Consider the following 18,951-nt stretch of genomic DNA (forward strand, 5'->3'; position numbering starts at 1 on the left):
ATACCGGCAAACTGGTTTTCACTTCCATTTATCAACTAATCAGACTGTTATTCCTTGGCACCAGCTTGTTACTTGCTTCCCCCACTCGGCTTTTTTCTTTTTTTAATGCTATTTCACTTCATATGCTAAACAACTTATCCTCCAAGGAATCTGAATGGCAACTCCCAGGCTGCTCTCCACACAAAGAGCGAGAGATAAACCCCACCAGTTTTTGTAACCATGGAAATAACAGCACTGAATTTCCCACTCCTTTCCTCCATCTCTTTCACCATCGGCTGTGTACCTATGAAGAGTGCTCTCAACAGAAGGTGTTTCAACCTGCACTGCAGCTGCAGCCCCAAGCGATTTTCCGCTTTCCTGTGATCTTGACAGCAGCCTGCCTGCCTTCTGCAAGCAGAGTCCTTCCCAGGAGCTGCTTGGAGGCTTCTGAAGTTGAAGTTCCAGAGACCCGGACAATGCACGTATCTGCAGGAAAGCTATTCATCCTTCTGCTTTGCTGAGCAGCATGAGGGCAGGGTTTGGGTGTAAAAAACCCTAATGTTTCTAGTGACCGGAGTGAAAGCAGAGACCGACCTCATCAAAGCAGCAGGGGAGCATCTGCAAGAGGAAACAGCGGTTGCATTTTGACTTGCTCCAGCCAGATGTCAGATAAAGCTGATCCTGCTGTGAGTGGGTGAGATTTGCTCTTCCCATTGCAGAACAGACACCACACTCCACACCTTCAAGCACTGAAGACTTTGGCATCTCTAGTCCATTCACAAGTTCTCCAGAAACTCAGACATTTGAATTTTTAATAAGAATCTTGGTAACACAGTTCCACTCCCACAGGGATGCCAACTTGATGATTCTCATTGAAAATATACCTAGCCTTACATATTACAAATACATCTGCTGAGTAGGCGGTGCAAGACATGGGTGTTTAATATTGTAAAGATTTAGAATCAACAAAAGATTTTGTGGATAACCCAACCCCAGCTCTCCAGCCAAGATATGCACTTTAGCTTTCAGTTCTCACGTAACAGATTCACCTTTCAGATCTTTTCCCCAGTATGTGTGTAGGCACAGATACAGGGGAAAGGCATGATTCAGAGAACACAAAGTGGAGAGCCAGGCTCAGATTCAGATTTACCACACACTTTTTTATATGTATAATTTGATGCAGCAAGAGGAAAAAAAAAATGCTTTGACAAGCATCAACTCCCATCCACCAAGTCAGAGAGATTCCCCTAACTCATAGCGCTTTCGTTGCTCCTATGTTTAATAGAAACGCACACAAGAAAAATCACTAAAAATAGACGGTAATGTCAAGTCATAGTTCTGTCAAACACTGTCCAACTGGCTCTTTGCAAACATAGCTAATATAGCTCATGCACACACAACCCATAACAATCACGTTCTAGTATTCCTACTTGCCCACGTTAGCATCTCCTGGCTTACCAGGATGAAGACCTGGCATGCCAGGTCCATCTCACCGCTTGGGAAATAAGGGCCTTCGGCTCCTTCCATTTACTCTGATCTTTTCAGCACTTTGACAAGTGTAAGGAGACCAGTGTTATCCTGACTGCTTTACCTGTTAAGTTAATTTTGTCTGAACACTAAGAACTCTCAAATGAAAATCTGGCATGACCTTCAGACAACCTTCCCCCCCCCCCACCCTGGAGAGTAGCATGTAAGAAGAAATGCAACCACTTTACATCTGCTTGCCAAAGCTGCCCTAGATTTTAGGAGAAAAAGCCCACTTTCCAAAGCTCTAGGATCCAAAATCCCTGGTAGCAAAAATTTATTTTCATGACTGAAGACAAGGAGAAATTTATAAATGTATTCTAGCAACCTACCGATAAAATAGTAAATACTCCATCCCTGTGATTCGTATGATCACCTGGGAGCAGAACATCCGAAAAGGCTCTGCCATGTGCTACTATGACAACCAGAAGTATGAGACCATGTGCACATCACCTGTCCTTGCTTCTTCCCAACCCCACATATGCCAGGAAGTCTCTTCTGAAGGTCCGCAGTGTATCCAGACATCATCCGAGCGACTAGTGTCCAACGTTAAAAGGAGAAAAAATAAAGAAGATTGCGGTGGTAAGCAGCACACTCATTTCAAAGCCCACAAAGACATCCACATTGTTAGATTCTCCTAAAAAAAGAAAAAGTAGTTCCAATTCATTTTTTCTCCCCCCAAAGACCATGTGCCTTGGCCAATGTTCAGCGCATGAGCAGACTGTGCTTTGGTCCATCCACTCTCTCCAGCTTCTCAAAGTGTTTTCTGGCATTGCGGATGTTGATCAGCGTAGCTGCAGAAGCTAGGATGGAAAAGGGTAAGGGAAGAGACAAGAAAAAAAAGTTAAGAGGGAGGCAAGTAACAAAGTCATCAGATATTAAGTGCTGCCTAAGAACGTAGGTTATTTTAGCTCCTATCAGCCAAACTGGAGCAAAAAGCCCTGGGTGGCTTTGGTTCATGTTTCCACTCTAACCTCTGTATGATAACTATAGGATGAAATGAGTCTTCTGTTCAGCAGAGAGAGAGAACTGTTTTGCAGCTTTTACTTTCACTGGTTAGCACTAACTTTGACTTAAATTTGGAAAAGTAACATAGTGGGAAGCAGGCTCTCTTCCCCAAGAGGCACAACACTCCCAAGAGTACCAATGTCCACATCAGCAAGCTCTCTTATGTTAACCCTGCTGTTCCCTAGTGTGCAATATTTAACGCTAAATGGTCTAGGTTCTGTTGGCTGATCCCAGAGCAACACTGAAGGAGAGTCACAGTGAATTACAGCAGCGCAGTTTGTTCATGGGGATTGTTATGGAAGTTGCTTCAGCATCTTTTCTGCTGCTCCTTGAGCACAACAGTATCACAGCTGATAATTCCATCCAGGTAGGCAGTTTATACCAGTCTTCCCTAACTTAGTAAACAGCCCAAGAGGAGGACAGGGAGCATTAACACTGCATGCTGCAAGGCTGTCCTGCACAGCGATTCTTACTTAATATTCTCAAGTCCTAACAAAAGCAGCTTCAATTACGGTCGTGTAGAGTGTTAAATATTCCAACTGTTCACATGGGGGGACTGGCACTATTGGTTGAGATTTATTCTTTCAGAGAAATAGATGCTGCTAGAATTGGAATCCTTGCCCACCAAGACAGTTCAGGCAGCAAAACCTCAAATATAATCCATCTCTGCTTCCCCTCCAGAAACTACTGCAGCTGCCAGATCAGAACAGTCCAAAATAGGTTACCAGACTAGACCTATGAAATCAGGTCACATCTGTTTCAGTGGTTCCCCACCACTGCTACAACCCTCCACTGGGCAGCAGCAGCAGATAGCTCAACTGTCAAAGGTACACAGCTCTTCTTCCTTTTGCAAGTTAAGGCTCTTTTTAAGATCTTCCCTCACCCTCAGCTCAGACAGTGCAAACTGGTGGGACAGTAGATCCATTTATATCTTTGAATTGCACGGTTTTTATTTTATCTGGTGTTCATCACTTTTAACAGAAACATCTTAAACTAGGCTTATCCAGCTTTTCATTCCTGTGAACAAAAACAGGCTAGAGGCTTGTACTTGCTTCAACTTACGTATTGAAGGGTCTGACATAACCACCATCACATATGTATTCGATGTAAAGATGTCAATGAAAGCAGCAAAGTTAGAGTTCCTGACCTCCATGCTCTGGAAAGAAGCAGCCAGCTTACTAAGGAGGAGGGGGAGGGAAAAGAAAAAAAGTGTGAATGAACTTTTTCCATAACCTTGCTTCCTCCCCACAGCCCAACAGTTCATTATTCATTTGAGGCATTAATAATGAAGAGGTTGCTTGCCAGGTGGGGAGAACCACCAGGTGAGACTACTTTTTTTAAATATAGACAAACTCTTTAGCTTTAGGCTTAATTGAGCCAATGAGAACAATATAAAGTGATCTGAGTATTGAATGACTAAGATTGTTACTCAAGACATACAACCTCATTGCCTGTTTGGGCCTGCTGTGCCCAAGCAGTCATCATCACTGTCCAGTAGGAGATGTAACAGCCCACCAGTCATTTAGAAGGACAGTTTTACACTCTGCAGATAACCAGCAGAAGAAAGCATAAAGTTGAAAAATCTGGAGACGGCTTTATAAACCATACAGCCACTTTGCCTCCATCCTACTCAAGGTCTAAACACTTCCAGGTACTATTGACAGGCTGTTGCACCAGAATGCTGTTCAAAGGACGAGTTGCTCTGAAGTAAACTATTTTCCTCTGAAAATAGTGGTAAAGAATATTTGCAAGCCCCTTCCTCCCAGACCATCAGGGTCTGAAGCAAAGCTCTTAATCTGAATTTATAGAGTGCTTAATCATCAGTAAGTTATCAGCTTAGTCCTGGAACTTCCCCACCTTGCCCAGGAGAATAAGGCCTAGAGGGAAACGGTTGTTTCAAAACAAGCCTCTTTCAACAATCAGCAAAGAAGGAAGTTATGAAAGATGCATGATACTCATGTTTAAACACAGTGCTTTCTAGACAGCAATTTAACTAAGGCATCTCCTTAGCCTGCTGAGGAGTCACAGAACTTTTCCTTTCTGAAGCACGAAAGCTTGTCAAATGAAAGCAAAATACACTTGGTACCTGCTTGGGTATCTTTCCCAACTAATGACTAAACCAACTCACCTGCAACTCAATTTGAATTGTTTAATAATGTTGCTGATTTTCTCAAATCTGTGGATATCCCGCTGTTCTTTGCACTGATAGTGAGAAATGACCTGGAAGAGAGAATGAGAGACTGCAGTGTTAGTAATTCATTTCAGCACCAGTTTCTCAGGCTTGATAGCAATTATGGGAAATGGGTGGTGACCAGCACAGGAATTCCCTTTGCCTTTTGCTGACTGAATCTTAGAAACTATTTACAACAGTACTTATGGTCATTTCATGGTAAAACCAGATTCAGTAATACAATCACTCCAAAGCCTTTCACAAGCACAAACAGATGTAAAGATGTGAGATACATAAGAGGCACTCTACTTTGTTTGAGGACTGAATTCTCCAACTTACCAGCAATTTAAGCCTTGATTCAAAGAACAAGAAAAGCACAATGGAGGGGGATAATTTAAGAGCATCACCTCAGGTGGGGGAAGGAGATGCTTGACAACTATTAGAATAGATTTTTCTTGCTAAGTCTATCATGCTGCAGATTCTCAAGGACTGAAACCTGAGAAATTTGTCATTATGCAACACGAAGGATGCACAAGCAGTGCTCTCAGAAAACCAGAGCAAGCTGTTCATCTTTCTGACTAAGAACAGCAGAGCCGATGAAGCCTGGTTTCCCAGGGAGCTCTTTCCATCAGTTAACTGAGTCAGACCAAGATTGCGCTAACTTGTCTGCATACAGATTGGTTCCCCTCCTTGCCATCTGACAGAGTGATCTAGCAGCAACATGCAGGCCTTAGTACCTCACTGCAAAAATTCAGAGCAAAAATTAAGAATGCTTGCAAAAAATAATCCATACCTATCTCCCCTCTCCCTGACCATTTTCATGAGGCTGGTACCCTACAGACCTTCACTCTTCAGCCAAATCTGCCAGTGGGCCAAGAACTGTATTTACTGTACAAGAGGAATTGCACACAAACAAGTGTGCAATCATCTTTCGTCCCCCAGAAAACCCAAAGAGTATCATAATCATGAAACCATCCGCTACCAAGTGTCACACACCCTTGCACAAGAACATTAAAGTCTTAGTTTTCTACCTATGGAATCATATTTAACAGGCTTGCAGTAACTAAGAATTTCTAGTGCACCTTAAAAAATTCATTATCTATTTCCTAGTTTTCAACCTGCCCAGTTATTCATAAAAGTACAAGATGAGCCAGATTCAAGGATTATGTTCATACCAAAGCCTTCACTGTATGCAAGTTTGTTCCTTAACTCCTCAGATAGCTTTTTCTGTTACTGTGATTTGAATATAGTTGCAGAATAAGACATCTGACTTCAGAAGAAAGGAGTCTTGGGGGAAGTTTAGATATATAAAAAAACATGAGGAGAAAAGCCTTTTTAAAGGTCACCACTAAGATGAAAATATGGATGGATTTTTTGTAGCAAAGATTATTCCTTCCCAGTGATAATTACAAGTATAATGAAAGTACTGTTTAGTAGTTCCACCTGGGTGGTATACATAATGTACAAGAGGTCAAAAAAGTAGAGCTTGCCAGAAATGACAGGTGCCTACTTCAGATATCTTAAGAAGTGGTAAGAGTAATGGCTCCCTCCTCACATACTCTCCATTTCAAAGCCACATATTTGTTTGTTAAGGAGAAAGTTCAAAAACATTCAAAGTCTTTTCCTCATTTCAGGAAGAGTTTTGGTATAAAATCTGAAGAGACCAATCTAGAAACTAAGAGTATGGACAGACAAGCCACAACAGTGGTTTTAACACATTTTACTCTGCAGACACAACGGGTTAGAGGCATAGTTACCACACACAGCTGGCAACTCTGGAAGCCATAGCAGTCCAATAGCTTGCAATTCTGTCCATACTCCAGGTTTGCAGAGCATCAGACCCTTGACAAAAAAAGGGAATCAAGACCAGTTAAAATGCCAGTCCATGAGGAACTGAGAAGATTTTAAGCTAAAAAAGGTTCTTGCCATGTACAGAAAGGAATTCTCAAAAAAGTCCAATGGCCAAAATGAGAATGGAGATATGAAACCCTCTTACAGCCCTCAGCTCAAACGCTACAAGTGGAAATTCTGGGAAAATCACATGAGCTATGGAGTCACATCAACTACTTTCAGTGTCACAAGGCCTGGATCAAAATGTTCTGCCATGTGGTGCTGGCACCTCTCTTTGGGCTACTGCCATAACAGCACTTTCCATCCACGGAACTCCATCCTAGGCTGGGCAGAAGAACACGAAGGGCAGAACAGCTGTATTCACCAGGAAAGTGGCTCTCTCAAACAGAAGCACTTCATCTGCCTCGATGATCTGAGCAAAGTTCCTCAGGTTCATTTCCAGCTGCTGGACATTGGGGATCAGCTGATAGACTATACTGGACCAAGCCTGTCAATTAAGAAAGACACAACATAAAGGCTGTATTAGCACTTTTGCCCCATCCTCTTGCTATGCTAAGTGCTCAAGAACTGCCTACTTGCCTAGGCAAAAAAGAAAAAAAAGAAAAAAAAAAAGAACAAAACCCAGCAGCTGCAAGACTGAGAAGCTTCTCCCACATCAGCATCCAGACCTCTCTACTATGGTAGAGACATTCAGTGGTATCCCAGACCTGTTTTCCTGCACAAACTCTTAACTAGGTCAATTTTTTTCTCCACATCGGTCACACAGGAACCAGGAAATTTTAAAAGACTTAAATCCATTCTTATTTTGAGCTGGCAATGTTTCTACCTGCTGCTTCCAGGTAAACCCACTTGAGTTTTCAAAGTTTCTTAATCTTGAGCAAGGTCATCAAGCAGACAGATACCTGACAGCTCATAACAGATCCAAATCGAAAGCTCTGATCTACTGCACTGAGTAAGGAACTACCAGCCCAGGAGGAACTGGCCATGCTATAATAGGCATCTGTCCTCATTCAGACTCAGCTTCTCTATGTGCAGTGGCTTCATCTCACTGCCTACCTCTGATCCAGGTCTGCATCAAAGTTCTACCACATGCTTCACCCCAGGAGTCGCAGTGGGCACTTATGTCTCATATTTACCAATCATTTGATTTTTACCGAAAAATCCTACCATCCTGCCTGCAAAATAAGACCCAACGCAATGGCACAAGCTCTGAAGAGCTTCAGCAGGGTGATGTCTAGAATAGCACAAGTCTGCCTCTGTATAAGAAGCCCAAATAAAGTAACCAGCATACCCGAGCAACTTCAGGGATTCCTGTAAGAAGACAGCATATGCCCCTGCTTTTTAAAGGTCACTAGTCACCTAGAGGGAGTAGGGTACATGCTTTGGAAAGAGCAACGCCTGGAACACATTCTGTGCACCAGCTTCATTCAAACTCATCATAGACTTAAGGCAGGGGAATTTGCTGCACTTTTGGCTAGATTTTCCGAGATGGTGAACACTGTCATCTGAAGTCTCACTGAGGTCAGCAGTGCTGACTTCATGTGCTGAAGAGCCAGATGGTCATCACCTTCAGACAGCAACCTAACCATTACGCTACTACCGCTGCTTATTAGCATTAGCTGGCAGTTTGATGATTATTTTCTCTCAGTGTAGCCCAGACTGCACTCATCACTCCTGCACCAGAAAGATCTCCGACACAGCAGTCAGTAATGTCAGACAGTAAGAAGAATTCCCGACAGCAAGCAAATCCCCAGAACGTTAAATGCTTAAGTGCTTTAACAAAGTTGTAGAGGAAAAAGAGGAAGCAATTCTATGCTGGCTAGACATGACTAGAAGATGCAGAAACTCTTTCCAAAGTGGTTAGGCAGGGTGTCTAGACAGCGCTAACCAGTGACGCCATTAACCATGACACTAACATGTTGACAGATCAACAGATTCTCTTTCAATGAAATCAGGACTTTTGGATGCCATTAACAACAGGAAGCCTCCAAAAGTAGTTTCACTGCAGAGCTAGAAAGGGTCAGTCACTAATAAGCCTGTAGCAACTAACCACACACCTTCCTCATGCTCTTATTTTTGAGTGTGTGCGGGGGAGCCGGATATGGGAAGGACTCCGTACAGACCTTGTAGAGTGTTTCATCCCAGATGGAAGTTCTAAAACAAGCGCATTCCAAGGGACGAGAAAGGCGCCTTAAGTCTTCTTCCCGCTCTTTAAAAATCTGTTAGAGGAAAAAAAAATTAACAGCTGAATATAAATATTTATGCCTTTGGTGCATTACTGTATGATGTTTATAGCAGGAACCATGCATTTCAAAATAAAATAAAATAAAACCACTCAGGCACATACAGCACTGGAGAACAGAGAGCAAAAGCAACTGCTGGCTAGGACAGACTGTCAGAAGTCCACCCCCCAAAAAAGCAGTAGGGGCAGGCAAACCATGGCCTGTCTTGCAATAGAGCTGACAGGAACTCAGACCTGAAATAAAAACAGGTGTTATGGAGTGGGAATGGAGAGAGGAAGGAGGAGTTTTACAGAGGATCTGAACCATGACAAGTATTTAAATGTAACATATAATCACAGCATAGGAACTCTGAACTCCCAGGTCACAGGCAAAAAAACTGTCAGTGAGAACGAGATAGGAGGAAAGCACTAGAGAAGTCCATTGATATGAACTGCAGTGATAAAGGTGCTGTAAGACGTACTTTGATACAGCCTTCTCACATCAAACTCTGCCCTTGGAAGTCACAGTCTTATGTTAAAAAAAAAGTGAAGGCAGCATGCGCCCCTACAGAACGGGTAAAAGAGCAGTCAGACAGCCAGCAACGTGCCCTCTGCTGGGGAAGACATGATCACTGCTTTCATCACAGCTGCATGTTTTCAGGAGCATGACAGAAGACAAATTCTGTTATGTCTGAAATGCTGCATAGGCCAAGACTTACCATCTGGGGCCTAAGATGCCAAAGTCTTCACCAAAATTTACAGGGATAGTTGTCTGGCCCGATTCAAGAGTATTTGCTGGCTGTTTTGAGTAGCAGACACCATAAAGCAGATCTTGATGGTCTGCAGTGATATGTGCCGAAAGCATATGCAGCGCAAGGCAGCTCTTCTGTCTACCTCTCATTTTAGGACCTCACTAGAATCTGCACAAGCGAATTGCACAAAACCATCATTTGTTTACTAATCCCCAAAATACCAAAGCTGGACAGTGCAAGGTTTTACTTAATTTAGAGCTTTAAGGAGATTTCAACCCCCTTTTTCAGCTTGGAGGACAGAGAGATGGAAAAGAGGCAAAGGTCCTCCAATGAGCCCTACAAGGAAGCTCTTTGATCTATTTTTTCCACTGAGCTGGAGGGCAGAACCAAAAGAGAAAGTGAGGATCACCACGCTCAGAGCACATGAGTGATCTGCAGCCAAACTGCCCCATGGAACAAGTCTGTCTACGCAAGGAGGCCAGGTCACGATCTCAGCCATGGGATCCCCTTTCTTCGCAAGGTCTTTGCAGCTGCCCAGACCCATACTCACCAGGAACCGGAAGAAAAGTTTACTGCTTGAATTCTTACTTCAGTCAAAAGACAGCAGCCTAAAGGGGCCTCCAGATTTGCTCCAAATCAGGAAGTGACCAATCAGCCAGGGATGCACCTGTCAAGCAAAGGTGTCTAACCTACAGTGTCTAACTCGCAGAATTAATTTCTCCTTTGGTATCAGGAGTTGGTTCTTTTCAATCAAATCTGAAAAATGAGGTTCGTAGAAATTCAGCATCCACCCGTCTCCTTCCAACCTTTCGAAGGCTTTGAAGAGAGCACAAAATACTGAATGCTGCTGAAAGGTTGATTCCCCAGCCACTTTGCTGGATTTGCACTGAGCCCTTGGGCCAGGGAAGTGTTAAATTAAGAGGTGATCTCTGGGCAAGTAGGCCAAACAGAATGCCTTCTGACACAAAGCAGAGGAATCAACTGATGCAAGCCACTTTCTAGTGAATTGGGAAAGTTTCACTTTTTTGTTACACTTTATAACAGGACCCATGCTGGACTGAAAGCACCAGCTAAAGAGAAATCACTTCTCACTGTCAAAGTCCTTGAAGACACACAAATGGCAATATGCCAGTTTGTTTGCTGGATTTCTTGCAGTTCTACCTTCTTTCCCTGCCGTCTGCAGCCAAGGTCTGGCAAAAATGTCAGAACTTATGCTCTGAAGATAAGGCTTAGACTAGTTACTAAAAATCATTAGTTCTGTTCTCTACTAGATTATATGCAGGAGATGAGCAATGACATACAGTTTACAAAAGGCAGAAAAAACCTCAGGATTTGAGGATTTTTTAATATCTCAGAAACCCTTTTAGGACGGGTGCTGATGGGGCTGTACTTCAAGTATGAAACAGCAATGCTTTAGCACAGTCATAAGATGCTCTACTTCTTTGAAAGAATTTCTATGGCAACTACCAGCTTCTCACCAAATCCCGCTGATCCTCCTGCACCAAGTCCATCTTGTGCACTAGACAGAAGATCTTTGCATCAGGAGAGTTCTGAAGAATTGCCTCCAAGCAGGACTGGTAGTAGTGCATGTCCTTCTCCAGTTCACGGCTCTCTACATCAAAGACATAGATGAGGACTTCTACATTGCGGAAGATGTTGTCTCGCTGACTGGTGAAGTAGTTCTCCATGAAGGTGTCCTGCCTGAGAAGGGGCAGAGCAGCAAAGCACAGATTTCCATTACAGCAATCAGGCCTTGTTTTGTATTGTCAGGAAAGAGTGTTCTGTGTAAAACACCTCATGTTAGAAAGGCAAAAAGGTTTACATGCTTAGCCAACATCCCCATCACAAAAGACTAGAAAAGAGCTCCACAGATGGCTAAAATCCCCATGACATGAGGCTCCCTAGGCATTTCAAACTGAGCAAAGTTAGATGTTCCTGAAGATAAGGGGTACTTTGCCTCTCCATCTCTCACAGGAAGCTTTTACACATCAGAGCAGGCTGCTCCAGGCTAGCTTGGGCAGCATCCTATGCAAATAGAGCTATGTAGCTTCTTGACCCATGTTGACTTTTGGGGAATTCCATATAAAAAAGCCACAGCAGCAGCAGATTAAAATACGTCCAAAATCATTATTAGATCTTGCTATTACAGGAGCCTACACCTACTTTAACTAACTTTTAATGAACGTGGCTCAGGCAAAGCACGCGGACTTTAGATCTGAGGCAGATTAGCAAGTAAGCCTGACAGCTCTGCTGAGGCTCTGCCAGTGGGAGAGTCTGCTCCTTGAGAAGCTGCTCGCTAGGAACCACAGGATCACCAGTCTCCAACATCGCTTCTCAGCACACAGCCCATTTGAGTCAAGCTGGTGACAGAGAGCTCTGAAACGTGCGTCACCGCCAACCACCCCAAGAGAAAGCCCAGGTGACAGGCTCAGATATTTTGCCAACAGAAGCAAGCAGCCAGCAAGGAAAGGGTGGGCCTATCTTTCCACATCAAAGGAGCAGTGCATAACTCAGAAGACAGCAGTAATCAGGCCAACCTCTCCCACCCACCTTCACATGAGTCTAAGATGTGGTATCCACTTTCTCCAGAGTTGTCTCACCAGTTTTACTATGTAACCCATAAAGCTTCTTCTATTCCTTTAACGCACAAAAAGCATACGAGTCCCGTAAAGGCAGAAGGATCCCTGTACAACTACATCTCCATCTTAGCCACCAGAGCTAACCCCAAAGGTTTCAAAAGCAAAAGAATAGACAGTACCTACCCTCCACAGTCCCACAGGTTTAACACCAGGTTTCCTAGAAATCTAACATGGGAGTGTTCCACATCAACTGGAAAGAGACAACAGGAGTTTACTAACTGTGCCACTCACCAGACACCCAGATCAGCTTCAGATCAGGCTGCTGCCTCCTCAGGCAGCCAAAAATGTCATTCTTCACAACACAGCCTACAATTTATAAAATTCCATCTAAACAACGGTGCTGTATGTAAATCTGAAGCTGAACGCACTACAGATAAATACAGTTGCCAGAGTAATCCAAGCCTTCCCACTGTTTAACTAGGATATTGTTCTCCTGAGAAATACAGTAGGTGTGTCCCCTTTAACAACATGTTCTCCAATCTTTGTGATATTTTAAGAATGATACTAGTACCAGCACATTCTGGAAGGCCTTAAGCAAGCCTTAAAAATAAATAAATTAGTAATCAGATATAAAGTTTCTGAGAAAGCCTAACATATGGCAAAGAGGAAATATCACCAAGGATAGCTCAATCTGTGACATTAAGTCCTCACAGGTGTTTCCCAGTAGCCACTGTTAGATCCTCACAGATTCAAACCACTGTTTCAGATGAATCATTTACTACTTTTTCAGATCAGTGGCTTTGGAGAGAAACACAAAAGGCAGAAGGCACTAACTAGGACTAGTGCTTCATCCTGCCAAACCACAGGTGTTTATAGTAAGACCACTGCATCCCCCAACTGTGTTAGTGATCAGTAGGCTATCAGTGGGAAGGCTTCTCCAATGAAAAGACCAAGAGAAGGCTCTGATCACTTCTCCAATAACAGGTGTAGCAGCAGCAAAGGCTGCTTCCTGACCTTAAAAAACGTCACCCCTCTAATGACCACAGTTTGAGCCCTGCGACTTTCGAATTTAAGTGAGAGAAATCTTACTTGTGGCACCCAGGCGCCGTGTGTCCCTGGCAATGTAGTTTGCAAAGATAATGGATCTCATGCTGGTCTTCCCAGACCCACTTTTACCCATCAGCAGCACCTGGAAAGAAAGAGGAAGAAAGAATTAGCTACCATAGAGCACCAAGTCCTCCAGGCCTCCTTTTAATATGCTACTGTTGAAGCAACTGAAAGACAGGATATGAATGCCTCAGAAGACAGTGGCGGAGAAGAGTACTACACCTGGAAACCTAGGAGACAGATATTCTTTGCTCCTTGCTAAGCGTGGTCACCGAATCACAGTTTGAAGGCTAAAAACCCATTCATCTTGTTTGCATTCCTGAAACTATGCCCCTCTCCTTCCCTGGCCTCCCCCTTTCTGCTCTTCTCCCGGGAACCTCTCCCCCACTAGGCACTATGCTCTTGTTCCTTTGATTGACAGCATGATACCCAAAAGAAAATTTAGCCAGCCCACAGCCACTATCAACCATAACCCCTTTTTCCTCACCCGCACTGGCAGAGGGCTCTTTCCTGCACTCGCAGCTAGACCGCCAGCACTCGGCGAAGAGCGTGGCTTGCTCCTGAGGCTGCTGTCAGTCCCTCCCTTCCCCCCACCCCCCGCGGCCTGCATGTCTTCCAAAGGCCCTGGCACCAGAGGTGAAAGCTTGGTGTTTTTGGCAAGAGCAAAGGACTTAAGCAAAACAAAGAACAGTTTTATCTCGAGCTTTTAAGTCTAGACTGAAAACAATCGCTTGCCCACTCAGCACCTTCTGCCCTGGTATTCTCCCCCCACCACTTCTCTTCTAACCTTGTTCTTTTCCTTCTTACAACACAGCTTGGTTTCCCTTCCCTGGCAGAAGTGAAATACAAGTCCCACTTTGAGTTTCAAAAGCGTCAGAAGACCAGGAAGAAATTAAAAGCAGATGCGGCAAGCCAGTTCAAGCATAGCAGCCTTTTTATTTTACAGCGGACATAGATTTGATTCCGGACTCCTGTTTGCAGATCATCACACCAAAGACAACAGCTTTAGTTAACAGGTAGCAGAAAACCAGGGGAGGGGGGAGACAATCACACATGGAAAGACTCTGTGTGGTGATTTAAAGAGTCTGTGACAGCCAACATAGACTTGCTCACAAAAACAGCTGTTAAACAAGTTCCAGTTACAAAGTCAAATTCAGCCTTTGGCAAGAGCCCTGAAAATTTATCATCAAGGATAGTTCTAACAAGAGCGCAGCCAGCCTGAGTCTGCCTGCCCAGCCCGTTACCAGTGCCAAGCGCTGGTTGGAAAGGCACTTGCTCGACTCCCGAGCTCACTCTGGGATTGCAGGCAACAACTGCTGGAATCTCAGAACAAAACAGCAGAGGTAGAATCACACCATCCTGTTGACACGAGTCACCCTTCTGAGAGCTGCTGCAACATTTTGCAGGCTAACAAATTCTCTTCCCAAAAGAAGCTGACCACAGAGTTAAGACACAAATGACAAAGAATCTCCCACTGTGTTCAGAAGCGCCAAGGAGAGCAGGCCCTGATGATTTTCCAACAAGGACTCTTTTCTCCAGAGTAGGCTGACCAGGTAACACCTACCAGCATTTCTGAAGCAAACCCCTAAAAAGCCACACCGCCTTTTTCCCTTAGCTGCACACACAGCAGCCCAAAAATAAAAATCAGCATCTCCTCTAATTTCATACCACCTGCAGGAAAGGCACACACAGAAACTCAATATGGCTCCGAGAGACACAGCACAAGTCAGCCTGAAAGCAAACCTAATTCCTAAGTTTTAGGCTGCGTTGGACTTTCAGAGAGGTCAAACATCAGCACGTGGGGCCAGAAAGGAAACCCAACCCTAGCACAGTGCAGAAAGACAGTCATATATTCTTTACACAGCCATTTTGACAGCTTTGAATACGCTTACTGCTGTAATACACACATTCCCAAGCCTTAGTAAATGCACTGCTTTTTCACTGTGCATTAAGTCCCATCCTCCCAGAGGCCCTCAAAAGGATCATGAGCTTCCCATGCAAGTTTCTGTAACATACCAGAAAGGTCTCACCACAGGCCAGTGAAGCGGATTAGAGCATGTCCTCCTCCCTCACGTTACACAAGGTATGCGGTAAGCGGAGGGTTTTTGCAACACGTACCAGATGTAGTCACACAGCAGTTATCGTGGATGGTTCTGCTGTGCCCAGCTGCTCTGGTTAGCAATAAACTCAATTTTATTCTTGAGTTCCAGCATTTTAAGCAAAGAATATACCTATCAACTCCATGACAGCCTTAAGAAGTAGCTGACAGTCAAAGAATGTATCAAGATACAGATGCAGGCACATGACCACATTAGCAAATGCAGATGAGGAAGCAAACCTATCTATCTATGAAGGATTCGTATTCCAGTTCTTACCTTTTTCTTCATGGCTGTGCTCGGCATCACCCACCTACAGAGACAAGACCATCTCATTACGTTGCTCTACTTTTCTCAGTTATAGGCTTCTCTTGAACATCCAAATTCCGCCCACAGAAGTGCCATGCAAAAGGGGAAGCACTCCCATAACTGACATGGCTCATCCCAGCCTCCACCTCACAAGACACTTGACAGCTTCTGCTCCAGACAACACTGCTAAAGGGAAACTTTAAGGAAAGCTTCCTATTATAAGGAAAACCTCTAACACACCCATGATGAACAATAATCCCTTAATTGCACAGCCAAAACAAGCCTAAGCAAGACAAACGCGGCGAGCGCTGAGAGGCAGCATTAGACACTCATCGTCTTGCCACACGGCTCAAGCCTCCGCACAGACGCGCAGCCGGGATTAATCCCCCCGCGGGGCCCACCCGGGCACGGGCAACAGCGGCGCTGGGGGCCCCGGCCACCCCGCCGCCTCCTCCCCAGGGGATGCTCCACAACGCGACCCCCGGCCGCCCGTCACATGCCCCAGACGCGCTGCCCCCCGCCGCCGGCCCCCTCGGCCGCAGCCACGGCGGCCCCCGGGCCGAGCCGGGCCCGCACCCCGGCGCAGGCCGCCTGCGGCCTCCCCGCCCCGCCGGGCCGCCCCCCCAGCGCTGTCACCCACCCGCCGCCCCCCACCCCGCCCGCGGCTCCCCCGCCCGGGCAGCGCTGCCGGCCCCGCTGCCCCCCGCTACCTCTAGCCGCGACAGGCGCCTCCCGGGCCGGCTCGGCGGTGCCCGCGGGCGTCAGTGGGTGCCTGCCGGCCTGCCCGCCGGAGGCGGAGGGCGCAGCGGGCGGCGAGGACCGAGCGCCCTCCCCTCGCCCCCCGCTCCGGGTAGGCCTCAAAGCCGCGGCCTCGCGTGATCCCGCCGCGCCGCCGGGGTCTCGCCCGATCCCGCCGCGCCGCCCGGGACCCCCCCGCCCCCCCCCCAGCGCCGCTCACGAGACCCAGCGCTAGGCGGCCGCCGCCGGTCACGTGAGCGCTCACCCCGCCCTCTCCCGCGCTCCCGTGCCCCCCGCCGTCACGTGACGCGCCGCCGCCAACGGCAGCGCGGGCGGGGCTGAGAGAGGGAAGGAGGAGGAAGGGAGTGGCGGTGAAGCGCCCGTCGCCATCTTAGGTGTGGGCAGACTGCTCTCCCCGGGGGGTCTTTATGGAGGCGGCGGGGGGAGGGCGGCCGCCGCGGAATGGCGCAGGGGGTGGGCGCAGGCCAGGCAGCCCTGAGCGAGGCGGAGGCGGTGCGGTGCCCCGGGGCGCGCCCGCTCGACGGGGGCACCCCCGGCGTGCCCGCAACAGGGAAGCAGGGGCGGACCCGGAGTATTGGCGGGCGTGCAGGGAGCGGGAGGGGGGCAAAGGCCGCTCCTGGGGCCTCCCTGCCCGGGCACAGCGCAGAGGGCGGCGGTGCGTCCGCGCTGCGCCCCAGCCTCGCCCCGGGGTGGTGACGACGCAACGGTCGCGGCTGTTTGAGCGGTATCAGGTGCGTGGAGGAAGTTGTGTTCAGCGCCTCCCATATGGTCTAGCGGTTAGGATTCCTGGTTTTCACCCAGGCGGCCCGGGTTCGACTCCCGGTATGGGAAGTGTCTCTTTTTTTCCCCGTGGGGCCGTCCCGGGAGAGCGCGCTGCCGCGGCTGGAGGGGAGGCGCTGGGAAGCCCCGGCCCGGCCCGGCCGCCCCCTCCCCGGCCTCTCCGCGCGACGCAGCCGCAGCGGCAGCCCGGGGCGAGGTTCAGGTGCGACCCACAGCGGAGCCCTGGGCTTTTGGGTACCCAAAAGGCGGGTGTCAGGATCCCTCGTGCGGAAGAGTGGCGCTACCCGCACCTTTTTTTAGCAACCATCCCGTCCGCCCCGAGGGCTGCACACGTACAGCGTGCAAACCACGTTCCCCTCACGTTCCCTCATCACCCTCCTGGCTAGTTAGGGTAGCGGGTTTGTGCGATAAATCGGGACCAAGGACCCCAGGAATCTCCTGAAGTTGTTAGATGTGTTCTGCTGTGGCAAACTCCGTCTCCCGCCTCGGTTTAAGATGTTCAGGGGAGTCAGACAGCAGAGTACCTAAACAGATGCAGTGAGTTTATTGGGATTTTCCTCTAACCCAACCAAGAAAGATGGTTGCTTGCATTTCATTGCATGTTTAAAAGCCCCTGACTGTTGTTCAAAACAGGTGGTGTCCTGCTGCAACTCTAGCGGCAAAAATCTGCAAAGATAATTTGTAAAAACAAACAAACAAGTAGCGAGGTTGCAGGACTAGTCATTTGTGAAGGGAATTTTCTTGGTGAAGCTAGATTTCTCAGACAACTTTTTATGACTATCTAGATACTCTGACGGGGAGGCAGAATTATACAGCCTACTCACCAAGGCACATTAGGGCCTACAAAAGAAAGAGATGCAAAGCTCCTCATCTGCCTGCAAGACCAAAGAAGAAAGCAAAAAAAAGCTCTGGAAGTAGAGAGCTAAGCCGATCCCTGGTCATTTCCAGGGCTGGAAGGAAACCACAGAAGCCCTGTTAGCAAGTTGGCCTAAAGGCAAAGGTACAGGGGGGAGAACAGCATGCCTATGAACCAGGTTGTCTCCACAGAAGGGAGGTCATCCGAATCGCCTAGCAAGGGCAGAAGAGTCCTCTGGTCTGCATGGGGCGGGGAGGGGGGGGTCCTCTTGTGTCTCCCCAAAGCCAGTCATCACGTGTCATGAGTTTATTCCTGAAGTGACCGGTCACAGGGGAGCGTTGAGGAGCGCCGGAAAGCTCGGCTTCAGCGAGCCTTCCCGCACTAATCCAGGAGCTCTTTCTTTCCACAGAAGAGGCGCTCCTACACTTCAGCTTTGACACAGACATGTTGCAGCAAAGCAGCGTTTGTGCTGCCACAAACACCAGACCATCGCGAGGGACACAACAGGCATCTCTGGCAGCTCCTGCTTGTAAGGGAAGTGCAGGGACTGAGTGCCCTGACACGTGCTCAGGAACTGGGAAGGCTGGAAAAGGGGTCCTGGCTTCTTGGCAATGGCTGGGACCGTGACAGATCTGGAACACGGTGTCCCGGGACCTGCCAGCAACCCCATCCAGCAGAGCCCACCTGCACCCTCGGCAGACAGACGGCAGGACGGACAGGGCCTTCTCCCTCCCGCCATCATGAAGTGATGGTCTGGACAGGTTTCTCTGACAAATTCCTACTTAACAACATCTCCCAACCAGTATCTTTCCAGAAGCAATGCCTGCTTCCCAAAGAGGCTCCTCTTGACCTATCCAAAGTGGGGGGGGATGCCAGGCCTCTTTCCAAAGTGAAGAGTGCACACTGCCACCCCCAGACATGCCACTGGCTCCAGCCCAGCCCAGCCTGGAGTTCCCAGCT

General features: G+C 47.4%; 1 protein-coding gene and 1 non-coding gene across 5 annotated transcripts; one reads left to right on the forward strand and one right to left on the reverse strand.

Moving 5' to 3' along the window:
• Nucleotides 1-774: 774 nt before the first annotated feature.
• On the reverse strand, nt 775-16,731 carry LOC112982755 (ras-related GTP-binding protein A). 4 transcript variants are annotated; one of them, XM_064518074.1, is made up of 10 exons: nt 16,600-16,731; nt 15,567-15,600; nt 13,174-13,273; nt 12,268-12,334; nt 10,984-11,206; nt 8,656-8,751; nt 6,897-7,019; nt 4,640-4,731; nt 3,574-3,689; nt 775-2,306 (listed from the first exon to the last, which is right to left on the reverse strand). In XM_064518074.1, exons 1-10 carry the CDS (start codon nt 16,722-16,724, stop codon nt 2,209-2,211), a joined length of 1,074 nt encoding a protein of 357 aa, XP_064374144.1. In that variant the 5' UTR covers nt 16,725-16,731; the 3' UTR covers nt 775-2,208. The 4 variants fall into 4 exon arrangements, with proteins under 4 accessions (XP_064374144.1, XP_064374145.1, XP_064374146.1 ...); XM_064518075.1 differs by having other exon boundaries at nt 16,307-16,616; XM_064518076.1 differs by lacking the exon at nt 16,600-16,731 and adding an exon at nt 16,560-16,583.
• A 383-nt stretch (nt 16,732-17,114) lies between these two features.
• TRNAE-UUC (transfer RNA glutamic acid (anticodon UUC)) lies at nt 17,115-17,186 on the forward strand. The gene has a single exon. It is a non-coding gene; the product is annotated as a tRNA-Glu (tRNA).
• The last annotated feature ends 1,765 nt before the right edge of the window (nt 17,187-18,951 follow it).

This window comes from Dromaius novaehollandiae, chromosome 11 (genome assembly GCF_036370855.1).
Source record: "Dromaius novaehollandiae isolate bDroNov1 chromosome 11, bDroNov1.hap1, whole genome shotgun sequence".
In the NCBI taxonomy this organism is placed as follows: Eukaryota; Metazoa; Chordata; class Aves; order Casuariiformes; family Dromaiidae; genus Dromaius; species Dromaius novaehollandiae.

Coding starts and splice junctions, on each gene's coding strand:
- LOC112982755 (XM_064518074.1), bottom strand. CDS start 16,724: ATGGCGACGGGCGCTTCACCGCCACTCCCTTCCTCCTCCTTCCCTCTC. Junction 13,274..15,566: donor GCACAGCCATGAAGAAAAAG/GTAAGAACTGGA, acceptor CTTTCTTTCCAG/GTGCTGCTGATGGGTAAAAG. Junction 3,690..4,639: donor CAATTCAAATTGAGTTGCAG/GTGAGTTGGTTT, acceptor CCTCCTCCTTAG/TAAGCTGGCTGCTTCTTTCC.